General features: G+C 49.7%; 1 protein-coding gene across 10 annotated transcripts in view; it reads right to left on the reverse strand.

Moving 5' to 3' along the window:
* Tnrc18 (trinucleotide repeat containing 18) overlaps positions 1–19,378 on the reverse strand; it is a 90,015-nt gene that overhangs the window by 18,623 nt on the left and 52,014 nt on the right. For 9 of the 10 annotated variants that reach the window (XM_026407169.2, XM_026407168.2, XM_077803048.1 and 6 more), the window contains 4 exons: positions 18,847–19,207; positions 15,679–15,954; positions 10,669–10,914; positions 711–1,141 (listed from right to left, as the gene is read on the reverse strand). In XM_026407169.2, the coding sequence (XP_026262954.2) occupies positions 711–1,141; positions 10,669–10,914; positions 15,679–15,954; positions 18,847–19,207 (1,314 nt within the window). Of the gene's footprint in view, positions 1–710; positions 1,142–10,668; positions 10,915–15,670; positions 15,955–18,846; positions 19,208–19,378 lie in introns of those variants that run through there. The other variant, XM_026407170.2, reaches the window with a different exon arrangement.

Raw genomic sequence — 19,378 nt, forward strand, 5'->3', positions numbered from 1 at the left:
GCCACAAACCACCATGATGTTGGCAGTGCTAGTGCCAGTGCCACCAACAGAAACCACCAGGGTCCCCAGCCCATGACAGTTACTATAGGCACCCTGAAAAGTCCTTACTAGACCCGATGCCACACCCCCTTATTAAATACATTCATAAAGGAGCAGGTCTGGCACCAGATCACCAATGGGTTTTTTGGATATCTTCCCTGGGGTCTGCTATGATGGGACAAGAGTCTCTGAAGGCTGGATGCTTGATTCCCAGGCTGGGCTATTGGGAGGTGGTAGGACTTTAGGAAGTAGGGCCAATGGGTCATTGGGGGACTTCCTTGCCCTCCCTCACCCGTGGCTGGCTGGGTGAGCAGGTTTTGCTTCACCACAGGCTCCTGCCATGATGTGGGGCTCACCACAGGCTCAGAACACTGGGGCCAATCCCTCATGGCTCAGAACTCCCCAAACTGAGAGCCAAAGGACACCTTTCTCTTTATAAGCTATCTATCTCAGGTATTTTTGCTATCATGGTGAAAAGCCAACAATATGGGGCTTCGGGTATTTATCCATATTTTTAAGGGTCATCCTGAGATGGGACAGAGATGAAGGGCTCTGTAAGGAAGGGCAGCAAACCAGGGCTTTCATCAGCACAGGCTAACTCAGAGCCAGTTCCCAAGACTAGGGGACCCCAGCCTCCTTCCCAAGGCCCCACACCTGTGCTGAGCCCCTACCTTCCTGGGGTCCTTCCTGTCCTTGGCACGGCCGGTGTCCTTGCGCGGGCTCACTGCGGAGCCGCCCTTGCCACCACGGCTGGGCTTGGGGGCGGGCGCTGCGTTGCTGGGCGCAGGAGCTGCGGCCGAGGCGTCGTGCAGGAAGATGCGCTCGCTGCGGCGCCGGGTCCACAGGTCGTCGTCGCTGGCCTCTGGCCCAGCTTCGAAGCCAGGCTCCTTGGGGCCCCGTAGCTTACGCGCCTTGCGCCCCTTCTCCGCTGCCAGCTTGGCCTTGTCCGGGCTGGTGGGGCCTGGGCCTCGGGCGCTGGGCGGGGGCACAGCCAGGGAAGGGCCCGGCTCCCCCAGCCCCTTCTTGGGCCGCAGCAGCCCGGCAGGCGACTGCTTGCGCACCTTGACCTCACTCTCCGAGTCCGTGTACTCGAACTCTGTGCCTGGACAGGGAGGAGGGGGGCTGTGGCCAGGGTCTGGGGTTCCTTCTCCCAGCCACTCTGCCCCTGGCTGCTAGCACGAAGACTCCAGACCCATTTCTCCCGGGGACTGTACTCCTGGAGGGACTCTTCAGTTTTCAGGAGAGGAAACTGAGGCCCAGAAAGCAGTGGCACTTGCCCAGGCGGCTTGCTATCCCCACCCCTGGCTGACAGGTGCTGCCTCCAACCCCACCCCAGAGCTCCGCTGAGAACTGGGTCCCTGACCCACCTGAGCCCCCCAGCACCTCCAACGTGGCCCCTGGAAACCCCAGAAGACAGAGCAGGGGAGGGGAGGTTGCACACCTGCAAGGCGGCTGGGAAAGCCCGTGGAAAGCCCCAACCCCCAGGGCCTCTCTCACAGGCTCCCTGAAGCCTCCAGCCGCTGCGCCCCGACCCCCTCAGAAGGCGGAGCCTCACTAGAACCCCGCAGCCCTGGGGCCCAGCCCCTCCGCTCCTGGACAGGAGGCTCAGCATCCCTTCCAAGAGCCTAGGGACCTACGCTGGGGGCTCCTTTGCCACATAACCTCCAATAAACTGCAGAGCAACCGGCTTTAGCTCAGCATGATGGTCCTCTACCCCTTCTAACCTCCTGGCTTTTGCTTCCGCAGTCCCCTCCGCCTGAAGCACCATCCAGCTCCAACCTCAACTTGGAAAACCCCTGAGTCCGCTGAATGGAGGCCCCTTGACACCCTCCCCGCCCGGCCCCGCCCGGCCCCGCCCCCAGCCCTCAGGCATCCGGTCTATCCACAGCTCCCTCATATGGCACCACCACAGCACAGCATTTCTGTCCACCTTTCAGCCCACCCTGCCTGCTTCACCTCCCAGAGATGGCTGGGAATTCTCCTGAGGCCCAGTACACAGGCAAAGCACGCAAGTGAGGGGCTCCAGGCACTTCCCCCTGGGACAGGGGTTGAAAAGGGAGCTGGAGCCCAGAGATGAGACGTTTGAGACAGCCTGTTGGGATCCAGCACCCGCCGCCACCACCAGAAGCACAGGAGCCAAGATCAGGGCTCAATCAACCCTGCCTATCAACCCTATCAATCCCACATGCTGCAGCTGGGGGCCTGTCCACAAGGATTTGTGGGAAGGGGTAGAACCGGCCCCAAAAGAGGCAGCCACAGCAGGGACAGACAGAGGTCACCCACTGGGAGTCACTTGCAGAGTTTAATGATGCCATTAGTTTTAACTCATCATTTGTTAATGGAATGTTTGTCAACAGTTTTGAATGGGGAGGGAGCTAGGGATTTTCATGGTTGATGGCGGTCCAGGATGTAAAACTCAGGCTTGAGAGTTATGCTTTTAGACATAACAATGTGACTGGGGTGCTCAGGTGGGTCGGGTCCAATGACAGGCCCCTGGAAAACCACTAGAACACCTGGAGGCATGGGGCGCACTGCAGGTGTGTTGTGTAAGAAGCAAGTGTGGAGAGTGGATGGAGTTGCAAAGAGAGGCTGGCTTGGAAGCAAGGAACTGGAGCTACAGCAATGAGACCTCATCCCTGCACTTCTACATGGTTCTGGGCACAGTCTTCCTGGTGCACACAGTAGGGAGGGCCCAGCATGCATGGGGAAGCAGTGAGTCCTTCTGATCTCAGAAAGCAGGGAAGAGAATCCTAGGAACTCACCACACAGAAGAGAGGAGAAAGGGGGATCAATGACCTCCATCTGCCCATTCATACCTCTAAGTAGCTCTAAGTAGCCCCAAGTCACCCCCACACAGAACAGGCCCAACGCAGCCCTATCTGAAGAGAGCCCATGGTGGGAAACAAAAATTGAGCTCAAGTCCCACCAGGGCAACACCTGCCATGGAAAGGAAACATCCCTCAGTGAAGCAAAACAAGGCCACTCTGACCCTGCACAACCTCACCTCCACAATGTACAGCACACAACCCAAATCACTTGACAGACAAAAACCAAGAAGAAGCACAACATTCAAGAAAGCAAAGAAAACCAACTGCATTACCCCAAGGGGAAGCTGATGCTGGAGCAGATGAAGATTCTATTAAGGATGCCATACCTATCTCAAATGAGTAAATCAAAACTCATTTTCAATGTCTGGAAATTTTACCAGAGACAAAAAGGGCAAGCAGACAAACATACAATTGAAAAGAACTACATGGAAACTGCAGAACTGAAATTGACAATTTTGGAAATAAGAGATTCACTGAAGGGACCTAAGACCTGACTGGATATAATTAAAACAAAGCAACAGAATCTGAGGTCTGTTTGATGGCAAGGAAAAAAATCTTGAGTGTTAATAGCTGGTGGCAACAGATATTTGCAGACTTAAGACATTAAATGACTGCCAAAGAGTGTCAATGCAAGAAGTCCACTAAGGAGCGTCGAAGCCAGGGTTGACAGTCAAAGACAACCTGGAGAGCGGCAAGAGAAACCCACCCTGCCAGAGTCTGGATCTGGAATGTCCCCCAGGGTTTAGAAGCTTGCCCTCTAGCATGACTACTAAGAGGTGGAGGGACACTCAGGAGGTGGAGCCTGGTTGGAGGTCTTAGGTCACTGGGGGCATGGCCTCAGAGAGGATTGGGGGATTCCAGTCTCTTCCCCACACCCTCTCTTCTTTCCCTCCAGGAGATGAATGTCCTCCTCTTCTGTGCACTCCCTCTATGATGTACTGCGCATACTGTGCTGCCACAGGCCCAAAACAACGCGACCAATCTGTCATGGACTGAAACTGCAAAACTGTGAACCAAAATAAACCTTTCCTCTTTTTTAAGTTGATTATCTCAGGTATTTGTTATAATAACCGAAAGCTGACTCACACATGACCTATCCCTTACAGAACAATCAGATTGATGGGTAACTTTTCATCAGAAACTGGAAGCCAGAGGAGAGTTTAAGTGGATCACCTTTAAAATGCTAAAAGAAAAATTGTAAACACAAAATTCTACCCGCAGGGTAAATATCACTCAAGAATGAAAGTGAAAATGGGAATGTTTTCAGAAAAAAAGAATACTAAGAAAATTCACCACCAGCACACCTACCGTACAAAAATGCCAAATGAACCTCCTCAGGCTAATGCTACATGGAAACTCTAATCTTCAGAAAAGAATGAAAAAGCACAGAAACTGTAAATACCTGAATAAATGCAAAAGGATGACTTTAACATTTTTTCTCCTCTAAATTTATAAGCCATATAAGTGTTTACCACTTAATTAATAACATTCTTTTCTGGAGTTGATGACATGTACATGTATCACATGTAACATGTATAATTTAAAAGATGGAGAGTGATACGGATCTATGAGGTTGTAAGTTTTCTGTATTTTATGTGAAATAACACATTATCAACTAAAAATGGACTATTATCAGCTGTAAAGTGAATAATTTGGAATATATATTGTTCTATTTTCTATTTTAAAATTCCAACCAGGCATGGTGGCACACACCTATAATGCCTGCTCCTCAGGAAGTGGAGGCAGGAAAATCACAAATTCAAGGCCAGCCTTAGGGAGACCCCACCTCAAAATAATAGGGTCTGGGGCTATGACTCAGTGGTAGAGCACTCTTGAGTTTAATCTTCAGTAGTACAAAAAAAGAAATCCACAAAGATACTGAAAAACCTAATAGGAAAATTAAAATGGAATCCTAAACATATTAAACAAACAGAAAAACACAGGAACAAGCAAAGCATGGTAGCATAGTGACACGCGCCTGTATTCCCAGCTACTGAAGAGGCTGAAGGAGGAATATACCAAGTTTAAGTCCACTGTGGGTAATTTAGCAATATCCTACCTTAAGATGAAATATAAAGGGCTGGGGATGTAGCTCAATAGGTGGGTTCAATTCCTAGTACCAACAAAAAGAAAAAAGCAGCAAAATAGAATAACAACAAAATAGACAAAAGGATAAGATACAAATTAAAAGTCAGGGGATGAAAAAAATATATCATGCAAATAGTAATCAAAAGAGAACTAGAGTGCCTGCACTAATGTAAATAAACTTTTGAAGAAAAAAATTGTTATTAGAGACAAAAACAGATATAAGGGTCAATCCTTTAGAAAGAACACTTATAAACCTGTGATAACAATATTTCCCAAATATTTAAGAACATATTAAAAAAGACTACAGGGCTGGGGTTGTGGCTCAGCGGTAGACGGCTCGCCTAGCACGTGCGAGGCCCTGGGTTCAATCCTCAGCACCACATAAAAATAAACAAAATAAAGGTATTATGCACAACTAAAGAATAGATATTAAAAAAAAAAAAAGACTACAGAACCAGTGAAACGCCACATCATGTACAACCCCAAGAATGGGATCCTAATTAGAATAAGTTGTATTCCATGTAAGTATGATATGTCGAAATACTTTCTACTATCATGTATATCTAAAAAGAACAACAACAACAAAGACTATATCATGACCAAGGGGATTTCTCCCAGAAATGCAATGCAAGGTTGGTTCAACATACCCCCCCCCAAAAAAATCAAGCAATTCAATACCCATTATTAATAGAATAAAGAACAAAAATTATATGTACACCTTGATAGACACAGAAAAGGCATCTGCCAATACTTAATATCTTTTCATTATAAAATCACTAGCAAACTAGAAATAGAAGTTTCTTCCTTAACCTGACAAAAGAATTTTTCCAAATTCATATGGAAAGAAAGATTCAGAGTTAATACCATACTTAATGGTAAAAGACTGAAAGCTTTCTCCCTACAGTCAAAAATAAGACAAAGATGTCTTCTCTCATCACTTCTATTCAGTTTTCTACTGGAGAGGCTCTTGGCAGGTGAATCAGGCAAGAAAAATAAATGAAGGCACATATAACATAAAGGGAGAGGTCAAACTATGTCCGTTTGCAAAAGACAGGATTCTAGTATACAAAAAATCCTAAGGAGTCTACAAAAATCCACTAGAACTAATAAATGAGTTATCAAGTTTGCAGAGTACACAAGATCGACATAAAATAAATCAATTGTATTTCTACAGACTAGCAACAAGCACTCCATAAATGAAAAGAAAATAATTCCACTTACAATAGCATCAGAAAGGGTAAACGTGAACACATTTAACAAAAGAGATGTGAAACTCATACACTGGAGAGCACAGCACATTGCTAAAATAAATTTAAGAAGATCCAAATAAAGGGGAAAACATCCCATGTTCATGGATCAAAAGATTTATATTGTGAAGATAACAATATTTCCCAAACTGGTCTACAACTTCAATACAATTCCCATCAGAATCCAAGTAGGCTTTTTTTGCCGAAAATATTAATCTGATTCTAAAAGTCATATGGAAGTATAAGGGACTCAGAAGCTCCAAGAAAACTTTAAAAGGAGGGGGATGCAAAGATAGGGAACCCTCACTTCCCAGTTTCAACAATTACACAAGCTATAGTCATCAAGACAGTGTGGTATTGGCATAAGAGTGGAAGAGTGGAATAAAACTCAAAGCCCAGAAATAATCCCTCACACTTACATTCAATTGATTTTCAACAAAAGCAGCAAGACCAACGAAAGAATAGACTTTTCAACACATAATAATAACACACAAAATGACAATGGGATATCCACATGCAAACGTCCCCCACACCATTCCACATAAGGAAATTCACTAAAAATGGATCACAGACATAAATAAAAGAGCAAAACTATAGCAGTCTTAAGAGAAACCAGGAATACATATTTATGACCCTGGATTATGCAATACTTTCTTACATATGACACCAGAAACACAAGTGACAAGAAAAGAATCAGATAAACTGGATTCATCAAAATTAAAAATTTTGATTTTTGAATAACACTATCAAAAAAGTGAATAAACCACTCAAAAGAAAGTTAGAAAATACTTGTAAATCATTTATGTGATAAGAGAGCTGTAACCAGAATATATTTTTTAAAAATTCTTATTCAACAATACAAAAACACAAGTTTTTTAAATGACTAAAGGATTTAAATGAGATATTTCCCAAAAGAAGTTTCAGAACTGGCCACTAAAAATATGCTCAATGTCATTAGTTATGAGAGAAATGCAAATCAAAATAAAGAGCGGGGGGGGGGGTACAGCTCAGTGGTAGAATGCTTGTCTAGCATGTATGAGACCCTGGGTTCCATTCCCAGCACAAAACAAACAAACAAACAAACAAAAACAACCCAAAATGAGATACCATACTTCACACCCACTAAAGTGGTTGTAATAAAAAAGAAAGATAATAGCAAGTATTGCTGAGGGTGTAGAGAAACTGGAAGCTCGTACACTGCTAGTGGAATGTCACTTTGGAAAAAGAGTTGGGCAATTCCTTAAAAGGTTACATGAAATTACCAAATGACCCAGAATTCCACTGCTAGAGAACTGAAAATATATGTCCTGTACACACATATTCATAGACCCATTATCCATAAAATTCAAAAAATGGAAACTACCTAAATGTCCCTCAACTGAGGAGTAGGGAAGATATGGTACAACTATATAAAATGGACTGGAATTCATCCATAAAAAGAAATGGAATATTGATAATGCTACAACACAGATGAACCCGGAAACCACTATGCAAAGTGAATGAATATAAAGGCCATGTGTTATAGGATTTCATTTATGTGACATATTAAGAACAGGTAAATCTCTAAAGACAGAAAGAAGTGGTGCTTAGGGCTGGAATTTGGTGGGAATTTGGTGGGAGAGTGCAAATGGGTGTTGCGTTTCATTTGGGACCAATGAGAATGATCTAAAGTAGTGGTGATGGTTGCACCAGTCTATGAATACAATAAAAACCACTGAATTATCACACATTTGAAGGTGTATCTTATGGTATATAAATTATATCAATACTACTTCTTTTTTTAAAGTAGATTCAAATCCAACCATATTAATAATTACATTAAATATTATAGATTCAACACTGAAAAAACAAAAACAAGCCAGGTACATGCCTATAATCTCAACTATTCAGGAGACTGAAACAGAAAGACTCAAAGTTGGAGGCTGGTCTGGGCAACTTAGTGAGTGAGACCCTGTCTCTAAAAAGGGCAGAAGGTATAGCTCAGCACTCCTGGGCTCAATCCCCAGTAACAAACAAACACATACACCACCACCCACCCACCCCCGCCACACACACACACAAGACAGAAATTAAAGGATGAAAAACGACGACTAAATGGCATCTACAAGAGACTCACATCAGATATAGACAAAATGAGAGTAAATGGATGGGAAAAGAGATACAAAGCAAATAGTCAGCCTAAGAAAGTTGGAGTGATTATGTGATACCAGACAAAATGAATTTCAAAACAAAATGTTACTAGAGGTAGAAAGGAACACTTCTGTAATAACAAAGTCAAGAGGAAAACAACAATCATAATCATGTTTCCACCCAACAATAGAGCTGCAGGTACATGAAGCAAAAAATTGACAGAATTAAAAGGAAAAAGAGAAGATTGTGCAATCACAGTTGGAGATTTTACCTATCTCTAAGCAACTGAGAGAACCAGACAAGAAACAAACTGCAAAGACATAGATATGAACTCTACTGATCACATTGATGTGGGTGATATTTGTGGAATAATGTACGTAACAACATCAGAAAACATACATTAAGTGTGCACCTACTGGGAAAATGCCAGATATTTTTTAATTTTGTAAAAATTAGAAGGTTGAGGGCTGGGGATACAGCTCAGTTGGTAGAGTGCTTGCCTCACATGCACAAGGCCCTGGGTTCAATCCCCAGTACCACAAAAATAAATTACTTAAGTAAAATAAAAGATTGAAATGATAGTATAGCTATGCTCTCAATCCATGATGGAGTTTTATTAGAAATCAACAACAACCAGATAACCAGGCAACTTTTCTCAAATATTTGGAAAACAAATACTTTCCTAAATAATCATTGGGGTCAAAGCAGAAATCAAAAGAGAAGCTAGAAAATATCCTGGATAATAAAAATACAATAATCATATCAAAATATGTGAGGTGCAACTACAGCAGCATTACTAGAAGTTTATAGAGCTTTCAATGTCTGTATTGGAAAAGAATAAGATCCCAAAGCAGCAACCTAAGCTTCTACCCTAAGAAAACCAGGTGCAAATTATACCCAAAGAAAACAGAAGAGAGGAAATAACAGCAGAAATCATTGAAGTGGGTAATTTCTAGCCAGAATGATGAGGAAGGCGAGAAAAAGGAGGCAGAAATTATATCAGAAATTAAAAAGGAAACATCACTCCAAACCCTTCAGACGTGAAAAATATAAGAAGGGAACAATTCGAACCCTGGGTCAACCCACTGGGCAATTTGGACGGAATGGATGTCTGCTCCTTCAGCAAAAGCAAGTATAAAAGCTGAAGGCACTAGAGCCAGTAACCTGAAGTTTTGGGGTGGGGGTGTGGCAGGAGGCTGGTGGAGAAACAGGTGGAATCCCACCAAGAGGCAACTAGGAACAAATTCTGAGAAAAGAGTCCTGTTCAAGTTTGAGCTCTGGGGAAAAGTCCTTCAGCTGCTTCTGCAAGGCGCATCCTGACAAGAGCAAGCCTGAGGGCATTGATGGCACCCTGCAGGAAAACCAAGTCTGAAGCCCAGGGAATAATGGTGAGAGGAAGCGAAAGGAAGGAGGAGGAAGGCAGGGTCAGGGCCTGGAGCCTGGCATGGCCAGAAATGGGGCCTCAGGAGGCACTGCAGGCTGAGAGTGAGGCTCTGTGCCTAAGCTGGGGAGAGGGGTCATTCAGAGGAGGCCTGCAGAGAGCAGCAGGGTAGCATCATGGTGCCCATTTCCCTGTCCCAGCACCTACCAGGAGGATCCCATGCCCCCTCTTAAGGCTGAGAAAAAAGTAGACTAGGGAATCACCAAGGACACATGACCCTGATACAAGAACTTGATCAGACAGGAAGGAAGTGAGACCAGGATGAGCCCAAGTCTCCTGCCCAAGTATTAGTGTTGTGGCCTCAGTTAGCCCATTGGGGCAGTGGGAGGGAGAGCCTGATCTCACAGAGAAGCCTCAAGATCAATGACAACAGAGTACAGAGCCTGCCAAGCCCCCTGCACTTCTCCAGGCCCAGCCCCAGCACTGCGAGGCCTAGCCCTCCGCCTCAAACTCACCGAGAGCACCCCTCCAGTGCCCAAGCATGGCATCCCTTTCCTCCTCACTATACCTAGGCTGCTTCTCCCTGAACCTCCTTCTCAGCCAGCTCCCATGTCCCTCACAGGCCAGCTGATATTCTAATCTGGAGTGGCTTCTTGTCCCTAAGAAGGTCAAGGGCCTCCCTTAGGCTCCTATAGCCTCCAGGATACTGGACATAGGGCCATGTTTGCTCAGAGCATGAGAGTAAAGGATGCTATCTTTGGGTGGCCATAAACCCCCCAAGAGGACAGCAGGCAAGGGTCCATGACACCAACACCAGCACTGGCACCACTCAGGGCTGGCCCACAGGGCAGATGCTTCACCCACTCCCAGCTCTGCTCCTATCCAGCTCTGAGTTTCATCTGTGGGATGGGGCCCAAGGCACCCACCGCCTGGTGGCACGCCTGCCCACACTCACCCATCAGGCCCTGTCGCTCCTCTTTCTTCCGGGCCTTCTGTTTGGCCTCCAACTGCACCACCGACAGAGATGGCCCCACGGTGGGGCTGGGGAGGGCGCTGGCTGCAAACCGGGCCAGCAGGCCCAGACCACTCTCCTCCAGGCCTGGCGACAGGGCCCGCTCTCGGGTGCCCAGCCTATAGCCACCACCAGCCTCCTCCTCCTCCAGCTCCTCCTCCTCGTCCTCCTCCTCCTCGGAGCTCTCATCTGGCGTGCAGAAAACAGGGGGCAAGTCAGGGCCCTGGCCTAGGCACATGCCGCCCCCCACCACCCCCAACCCCAGGGGCCGGAGCAGCCACTGGGCTCCAGCCTCCCCACCATCCTCACCAGGGGGCCTCTGGGGGAGGATCCAGAACCAGCCCACAGACCCACCCATGGCCCAAGGCCTCCATCAATCAGAGCCCAGCACATGGGCATCCTGGGCATCCCAGCGGCTCTGGGTGTCAGGGTGGGCTTCTGAGAGGGGAGCACGGACATGCACCTGTGCTGTGGGCAGGGGACAGACACACAGACAAGGACTGGAGACAGCGCTCACCACATCTCACACACGCACACACGCCCCGACATAGACATGGAGGCTGAGGAAGGAGGCAGGAGAGAAGAAAAAGGAAGTGGAAAGAAGAGAGGGAAATGGAGCTTAGGCTGAGGGGTCCAGGCAAGGAGCTAGTGGCAAACTGCTGGAAGCCTGGGGGCCGGTGACAGGAGAAGGTGGAAGTATGGTCTCTTTTAAGGGGCTTGGGGCCCCCATACTTCAAGCCTCAAATAGGGCTCTAGCTACTGAGTTGACTCTTAGTAGCACCCCCATGCTTAGGGGCCTGGGTGCCAAGTCTCCCCTGAGTCCCTGTTTTCTTATCTGTGGCACCAGATAACCTTCCTACCCCGCAGCCCTGCTAAGGGGAAGATCCCACGTAGTAGGAGAAAAGACAGGGTATAGACTCAGGATCCCATGTAGGAAGATCAAAAGAATCAGGGCCTCCAGAGGAACCATGCTGTCCCCACTGCAGCAGAAGCTACAGTGGGCCACGGTTCTCGACTCAGGAAGCACTTGGGGCAGGTGAGGTGACCCATTCTGCATGTGGAGACCAAGGTTCTCAGGGGCCAAGTGCTCAGGCAACAGTGGGGCTGGCTGGCTGACTAAACCTGTCTCTCTGGTAGGAGAATAAGGACATACATCTCCCCAGCCACTGGTCCTGATAGCCTAAGAGCCAGCAGTCCCTCAAGGCCAGCTTGGGTATCAGAACACTGGCAGGCTAGGTGGCAAAGCTGGCAGGAAATGATGATGCCACCTGCCTAAGAACCAAACCCTCCACCAAAAAACTGTCTTGTGGCACAGAGTTGCTTCTGACCTTCCCAGGGAGATGGCCCTGCAGACCCAAAAGGGTGGAGAGGAGGCACCTGACACCTGATTCACCATAGCCAAGGAGCTGCAGAGGGACACGTGCAGCAGGGACTCATCTGCCTCAAAAGGCCAGAGCACTGGGAGCTGCTGGCCAAGGGCAGGGCCTAGGCAGGATGGAAGGCAGCACTGCCCAGCCAGAACTCGCTCAGGGGTTGCATGGGGGAAGACAGATGGCCAAGTCCACGTTCTCCTGCCAACGTCCCAAGCCACCACTTGGTTAAGTACAACTAGTGGCCAAAACCAGCAGTCCCAGGAGCACAGATTCCATCTATCCATTTATCAGAAGGAGCCTGGATTTCTGCTGGGATTTTCCAGCCTGGGAGAGGGAGGTGGTGAGGAGCTGCAGGAGTCCAAAGGGGTGGAGCAAGGGAGAAGGCAGAGAGGGCAGGTTTGTTAAGAGGGTGTGAGTGGGAGACTGGCTCCAGAGCGATGGATGCAGCAGGCTAGGGAGGCTAGCGGGGCAGGCAGGGGCAGGCAGGCAGTGCACACTTGCGATCATTCACATTGCGACGTCACATGGTTCTGTCTCCGCCCCAGTGGGCCACAGCGGCAAAGCAGGCTAAGTGTAGGCAGACTTTCGACAGCACCTGGGTCCCCCACATCAGGTCTCCTTGGGGTTGGTCAATTTGGGCAGGGTGGCACATGGGTGGCTGGCTGGGATGGGGACATGGGGCTGGGCAAGGGACCAGGAGATTGCCCTTCTAAAAACACACTGCCCTGGCCACTCAGGTATGGACTCTGTAACTCCAGAAATCTTCCTTCCAGAAGGCTCTCGGGCCGGCAGCGTGGGTGGGTGCAGGAGGGCAGGAGGGCTGGCTCTGGGTTTCTGAGAGCCCTCCGAGGCCCTATCAGATCCCAGAAAGCCAGAAGCAGGCCAGTCCCAGCACTTTGAAGTGGAGGAACATCTAGAAGGCAGAAGCCCAGAAAAGGTGCTTTCTACAAAAGGGACATGGATCATCTTGTGGTCCTGCGGACTCCTGTGGTCCCGGTTCCCCGCCTGCCTGATGAATGTGGCTGGCAGCCTCCCACGAAGGCAGGTCTGCTTGGGTCAAGGTCCATGGGGGCAGAGGAGCAATGGGGGGTCTGAGGGCCAAGAAAGCCTTTCTGGAATTGTCCACACCTGAGGCAACAGAGCTTGCCAAGGGCAAAAGGGGAGGAAAAACCCCAATAAGTAAATTTGCAGAGAACTTTGTATACATACATATACATATGTATAAAAAAAAAAATCTTGGCTCAGGGCAAGGGGTTAATAACTTGGTTTGGTTTCCCAAAACCCAATAAACGCCAAGGAATCTGCTGCTGCCAGACCCGGTGGGGGCAGACCCCGAGGAGGGGAGGTGTACAGAGGACAGAAAGAAAAGGGTTTTGCCTACCTACGGAGCAACGAGCCAGGCTCGGACCCAAGCTCAGTGACCCGCTGCGCCGTCTGCCCTACTCCCAGCCTTCGCTTTGCGTCCAGAGTGCAGCGTGAGAGCAAATGCAAGAGACCGAAACAGACACTCAAAGCATCATGGGTAGGGGTCAAGGGTGGAGGTATGGTCAAGCTGCGGGGAGGAGAAAGCAGACACACTAGAAAAGCCAAGCCAATAAGTGTTTAGTACCAGGGTCGGTGAGGCCCTATCCCCGGGTGTCCCTCTCCAGACCTCACCGGCTGCTTTGCTTGCAGTGGGCAAGGTGAGGAGCTGAGCCCCTCCCTCACCCGTCCTCCCCTATCTGGTCTCTGTCCACTGGCATTACTGGGTCCAGTCCTGGGGCCCAAGGGCACATGGCCCCTCCTGAAAGGTCTGGGAGACTGCCTGCTTCTCTGTGGGATCTGAGCTGGGGCAGCAGAGCTCAAAAATTTGGGAGCTAGAACCCTGAGTTTAAGGGTATATAAGCAGAGAGGAGGGGGTCCAGCCCAGGTTGGGGAGAGGCAGGAGGTGATGGGGGAAAAGGGGATGGCAAGTCAACCAGACTCATCCATAGAAGCTGGGCAGTGGGGAGGGGTTCAGAAAACTAGGCTGGCCAGCCAGTTGGTGGCCTCTCTTCTTAGCCCAGGGCACAGTTCCTCAGACACGGCAGCAGCCCAGGAGAACATGAGCCTCCTTAACTGCCATCGCCCGGTCACCCAAAATCCATCTCTGCCAATTTGGAGGGGAGGTGGCAGAGGCAGGGGAACTGGAGCAAGGCTGGAAAATGGGGGCAGCTTTCTGGTTCCGGGGGCCTGGGCCAGGTCATGGCCAGGTCATGGCCAGGTCTGCTATGACACACTCCACCCCAGGTCTTCCTCAGGGAACAGCTGACATCTGGGTGTTGCTATTCAGGGTTCTGGGGATCCCTGTGGTCTGACCCTAAAGGAAATCCACCCTGAGGCAAACCCTAAAACCAGGGCTAGGAAACATTTTTACTTGCTTCCCCTTCTTGGGACATTTCTGATTGAAGGGCCTGAAGGACTCAGATGTTTCTAACCCCAGAGTACAATTCTGAGGTTAGAGAAGTCAGAGCCAGCATAATCTCAGAGGTCATGGAGTCTGACCTTCTTTTTAGAGAGCTGGCTAAGGACCCCTGGCTGAGCTGAGACCAAACCAGGCCTAGGACTCACAGGCCAGTGCTCTAGGCCTGCCTTTTGTCCTTCCACGTGGCAATGAGGCCACACTTCCATATTTAACAACAAAAACCTGGGACAGCACACAGCCTTGACCCTGCACTGCTTACATGCCCTTCAAAACAGAAATATGTGTTAGAAGACAAGTATCTAAAAGTTAATATTTTTTAACCACTGGTGAGTAAGAGCAGAGCTTTAAGAAAATAAAACACAAACAAGCAGCTTAATTAAAAAAAAAAAAAAAAAAAAAAAAAGATGATGCTGGAGGTGAGAGCGGCTGACTCAACCTGAACAGTGGGATGGATGCCAAAGCCACCAGGGATATTTGAATAATAGAGAAGAACGGTGCCACCCGTCTACTCCTTCTGGGGTGGGGAGGAGGAGCAGGAGGGAGGAGGGGGAGGAGGAACAAAATGAAGGGAAGCATCAACCTGATGTCTAGTAAGGACACAGCAAGAGAGACAAGGCACACGGTTTAGTTAAAAATGAACTCGGTATGTTTAATAAAGCTTGGTATTACCAAAATCGCAGTACAAACATCAAGTCACACGCCCACACGACAGAAGTCCATTTACAAAATGCTCCTCAGGAAGCCTCTGCGGGGCCCACGCCAAAAGAGCGCCCAGCCCAGGCCTGCGGTCTGGGAGGACAGGAAAGGTGCAGGGCCTCGGGTGGGGACAGGGCGCAGAAGGAGGAGGGCGGAGAAAAGTAGAGACTAAAAACCAGTTCGTGTAAGAGCTCGAAAAGAGCCAGTCAATGATATTATCACAATGATACAGTACCAATAAAAACAAAAACAAAAATAAAAATAGGCTGATACGGCAGGCTACGCTGCCAAGAACCAAGACGGCTCCTCCTGTGGCCATCCGAGTGGACGGCCGCAGCGTCGCCATCTGCTGTGCGCACGCGCTCTCGCTCTCGCTCTCGCTCTCGCACTCACTCTCTCGCGCTAAAACATGGAAGGTATTTCGCGTTTGGAGCTAGTAACCTTGGTCAAACGAGTCCTCCGAAGAGTCGCTGAAGGAGGAGCGTGCCTCGGCCTCTCGAAGCAGCAAGCAAAACGGCTGCTTCCTGCTGGCGGCCGCCTTGGGTTTCAGAGTCCGGGGGGCCGCAAGACCCCGCTTGGTCAGCTTGGGGCCCGCGGGGGGCTTGCTGTTCTTGGCCACCATGCCGCACAGGAGGGAGGAGGTCAGTTTGGAGCTGGAGGGGCCTTGGGCAGACCACTCATCCCTCAAGAAGTCTTCGTCCTCCTCTGAGTCCGTATCTGCAGTCAAAGTAGTTTTTAATAAAAATAAGTCACAGAGCACAGCGAGGAGCGGGGTGGTGTCGCTTTCACTGTTTTGGGGGTCCAGAACAAAGCCAAATGCCTCCTGGCCCTGGGAAAGCTCTGCTCCTGGCCCGCACCTCACCCTCCGAGTGCTAGCCTCAGACACTCAGGCACTTCCCAGGTGCCAGATCCGGGCCCTCTTTAGGCTTGCTGGAATCACCCACCAGTCACTCCGCCTTCCCAGGCACTGGCAGGATGGAGGAGCCCTGCTCTAGGGAACAGAGAACCTTCCCCAGGCCTTGGGGCCACTGCCATGTGGTTCCCTTCCACCCGTGCACTGCGCACAGCCCACAGGCTCCTTGTAGGGGTGGGCCACAGCCCCTGATGGAACTCATCTCTTCCCAACTCCCCACTCAGCAACGCTGCAAAGACAGCTTGAAATGGGCCCCAGGGAGAGTTCACACCGGGGAAACTGACGAATGAGTTCACTGGAGGTCTCCCACCCCTTTCCACCAGCACACCACCAATGGCTTCCTAAAGCCTGTGGCCCTACTACATGATACAGGGCCAGGACTTGCCAACCCTCCTGGGAGAGGACCAACCAGCTTGGAGGAGGAGCATAGCTCTGGTCCCTTCCAACTTCAACCCAAATATACACCATTTTGTTCCATTTTACACACTGGGTTGTTAAGCAAGAGCAGGAAGAAACAGCTCCATGGCCAAAGACTGTAATCCGTTGATCTAGTAAAGCCCACGCCAAACAAGAGGAACATTAACACATGCAACTATCATTCTGGCAAAACGTGCCATCAAGTCCAAGAGAAACCACACAAATGGGGGGTGGGGTGCCCTCTGGCTGCTTCTATCAACATCTCCCCTTTCCACTCTAACCAAGATCCCAACTTCAGGACTGTCTGGCAAATCTGGAGTACAGGGCTGTCCTACCAAGTCATTAGCCCTTGCCATAGCTCTCCCGCTTGTGTACCAATCTCTCCCTTCTGAAGACACATCCGAACTCAGAGATGCCAGAAGGTGACAAAACCTGCCTTCCCAGGCATGCCACCCATGTCCTACAATCCAAACTGGAAAAGTGAAGGGACCACTCTGCTGGTATCCCTGCTGGAACACACCTCCACCTCTGTGGCCCTATACTCCCACTGTCCTAAAACTGTAGAAAAACAAACCAACTAAAGAGAAGAGCTCTGTCTACAACCAGGTGTCTCTTGCAGTCACTCTCTAGGTGAAGACAGGCCCACTGACTTCCCTGTTCCAATGTTAGCTGGATTCTTTCCCCAGGCAGTAAAGTTGTGGGACAAGACATAACAGAATTAGACGGACAACTAAAACACGTCCTCATACTCGCAAACACACACGCTCCTGCTGCAATGGACTCATCAGCTCAAAGGGCCCCAAAGACCTTGGGAACTGAGATGATCTGTGCCCTCTACCTCTACCCAACCCCTGTCCCCCTGTAAGTGAAGGCGTGTGGGAATTCTTCTAGCAAGGAGGAGCAACTCCCTCCCTCCCCTTTTCATTATTCAGAAACGAACAAGGTGCAAGCCGCAAAGGAAAGCCCTTCCCTTCCCCTTCAGTCTGTCACTGTCTGTCTGTCCTCGCACCCACACAGTCAGGGACCTGGGCAGTGCTGTCTGATCACACCCATCCAGACTGAGAAGCACCAAAGCTATGGCACTCTCACTCATGTCCTCACCAAACAGTCTGCCTGTCTTTCATCCATGAGAGTCTGCAGACTCTCCCCTTTTTACCACACGGGCTCACCTAAGGCTCCCCAAAAGCCCTGGGATGGGTAGCAGTAAGTCCATAAACACTCTTACACAGTTTGGCATTAAATATGTCCATTTTTTTGTACGTGGCATTCAAACACACACACACACACACACACACACCAGGACGGACCCCATCAAAAGCCCAGGACACACAGAACCTAGTAGGGGTCAACCCAGGCCCAGTCTCGCCAGGACCTAGGGACTCCGTACTCAAGAAATCTTCCTGCAGCAGCCACGTCCTGAGCACCTGACCACCCTAGGCTTGCGGCATGAGGCACTCGGCCCGTGAGTACCGAGTGAGCACCTTTTACCTGCCACGCAGCAGGCTGCAGACCACGGAAAGCCAACTCACTCAGGAAAACCACAACAGCTCCAGGGCGGCAGTCTGTACGCCAATGGAACAAAACTCCGTCCCTCAGCCCCACTGGCTGCTCCACGTCAAGGGCTGGAGAGCCACATACGCAGTGGACAGGGCCGAAATGGTAATGTCCGTTGCGGCAAGAAGCTCCAGCGGGCAGGCAGGTGGGAGAGAACCGGGTTTAACCCCGGCTCGATTCTCCACACACAGGCGCATATTCTTCCCTGGTCTCCGCATCCTCAGCAACAAAACCGATGGCAGGGCTGTCACAGATACATCGAAAACACGCCCGTGAAGCGCTCGGAGGCACGCTCCACAACCTCCGTTTCCACTAACACCTGGCCTGATTCTCCGCAGAAGACCGCGAGCTTCCTGCGGGCAGGAGAACCCGTCATCTCTAGCACTCATAAAAGCAGTCGTACTCCGGCCTCTCTAGGCTGACGGTCGCAAACTTGATAACACGAAAAGTCCTCCACAAGGACGGCTTCCGGACCGCAAGCGGAAAGAGGGCAGGCGGCCTTCAGCCTCCACCAGCCAATCACTGACGCCCACCAACTACAGGTGCCTACCCAGCACCACGCCAGCCAATCACAGGCGTTTCTGCTTCAGGCGCACCCGCTGCGGACTTTGACGCGGCGCAAAGTCAAAAAGGGGCCTTGGAGCTCCACACAGGAAAACAAGAGGAAGAAAGTGAAGGAAAGAAAAAAACAGTGGCCGAGAGGCGGTGCGACGGCCGCTACTTACTGTAGGAGTAGCTGCTCACTTCCGAGGCGAACGGGGAATGGGCCGACTTGGACTGGCCTCTGGCCTTGAACCCCACCTCCATCTTCCTGGCTTTGGCGGCCCTTTTGTGTTTACCTTCTTTGGAGGATTTCAGAGACAGGCCTAGGCCTTTGGCTAGTGCCTTCCTGTCCTTGCCCAGCAGGCTATCATAAGGAGTTAAGAACCTGCCGCAGCCACCGCTAGTTTTGGATTTCCCCCCAGAGGCATCCGAAAATTTGAAGGGTGACTTCAACTTGTCCTGCTTTGTGAGGGACAGGGCCTTGTCTAGTTTGCTTGCCAACTGCTCCTGGTCGCTGGCCATCTTCTTCTTCTTGATCTTTAGCTGGAGAGAGAAGTTGGGTCACAAGTTAAGACATTTGGCAAAACCGGAGAGTCGTCTTCTATGTACAACTCAAGAGCTTGGGCTCCAGTCCTGCCTTATGCCTGACTTCCAGCAAGTTACTTAACTCCTCTCCGCCTCAATCCTTACACTCTGTAAAATGGGGATATTTAT

Source organism: Urocitellus parryii, chromosome 9, assembly GCF_045843805.1.
Source record: "Urocitellus parryii isolate mUroPar1 chromosome 9, mUroPar1.hap1, whole genome shotgun sequence".
Taxonomy (NCBI): domain Eukaryota; kingdom Metazoa; phylum Chordata; class Mammalia; order Rodentia; family Sciuridae; genus Urocitellus; species Urocitellus parryii.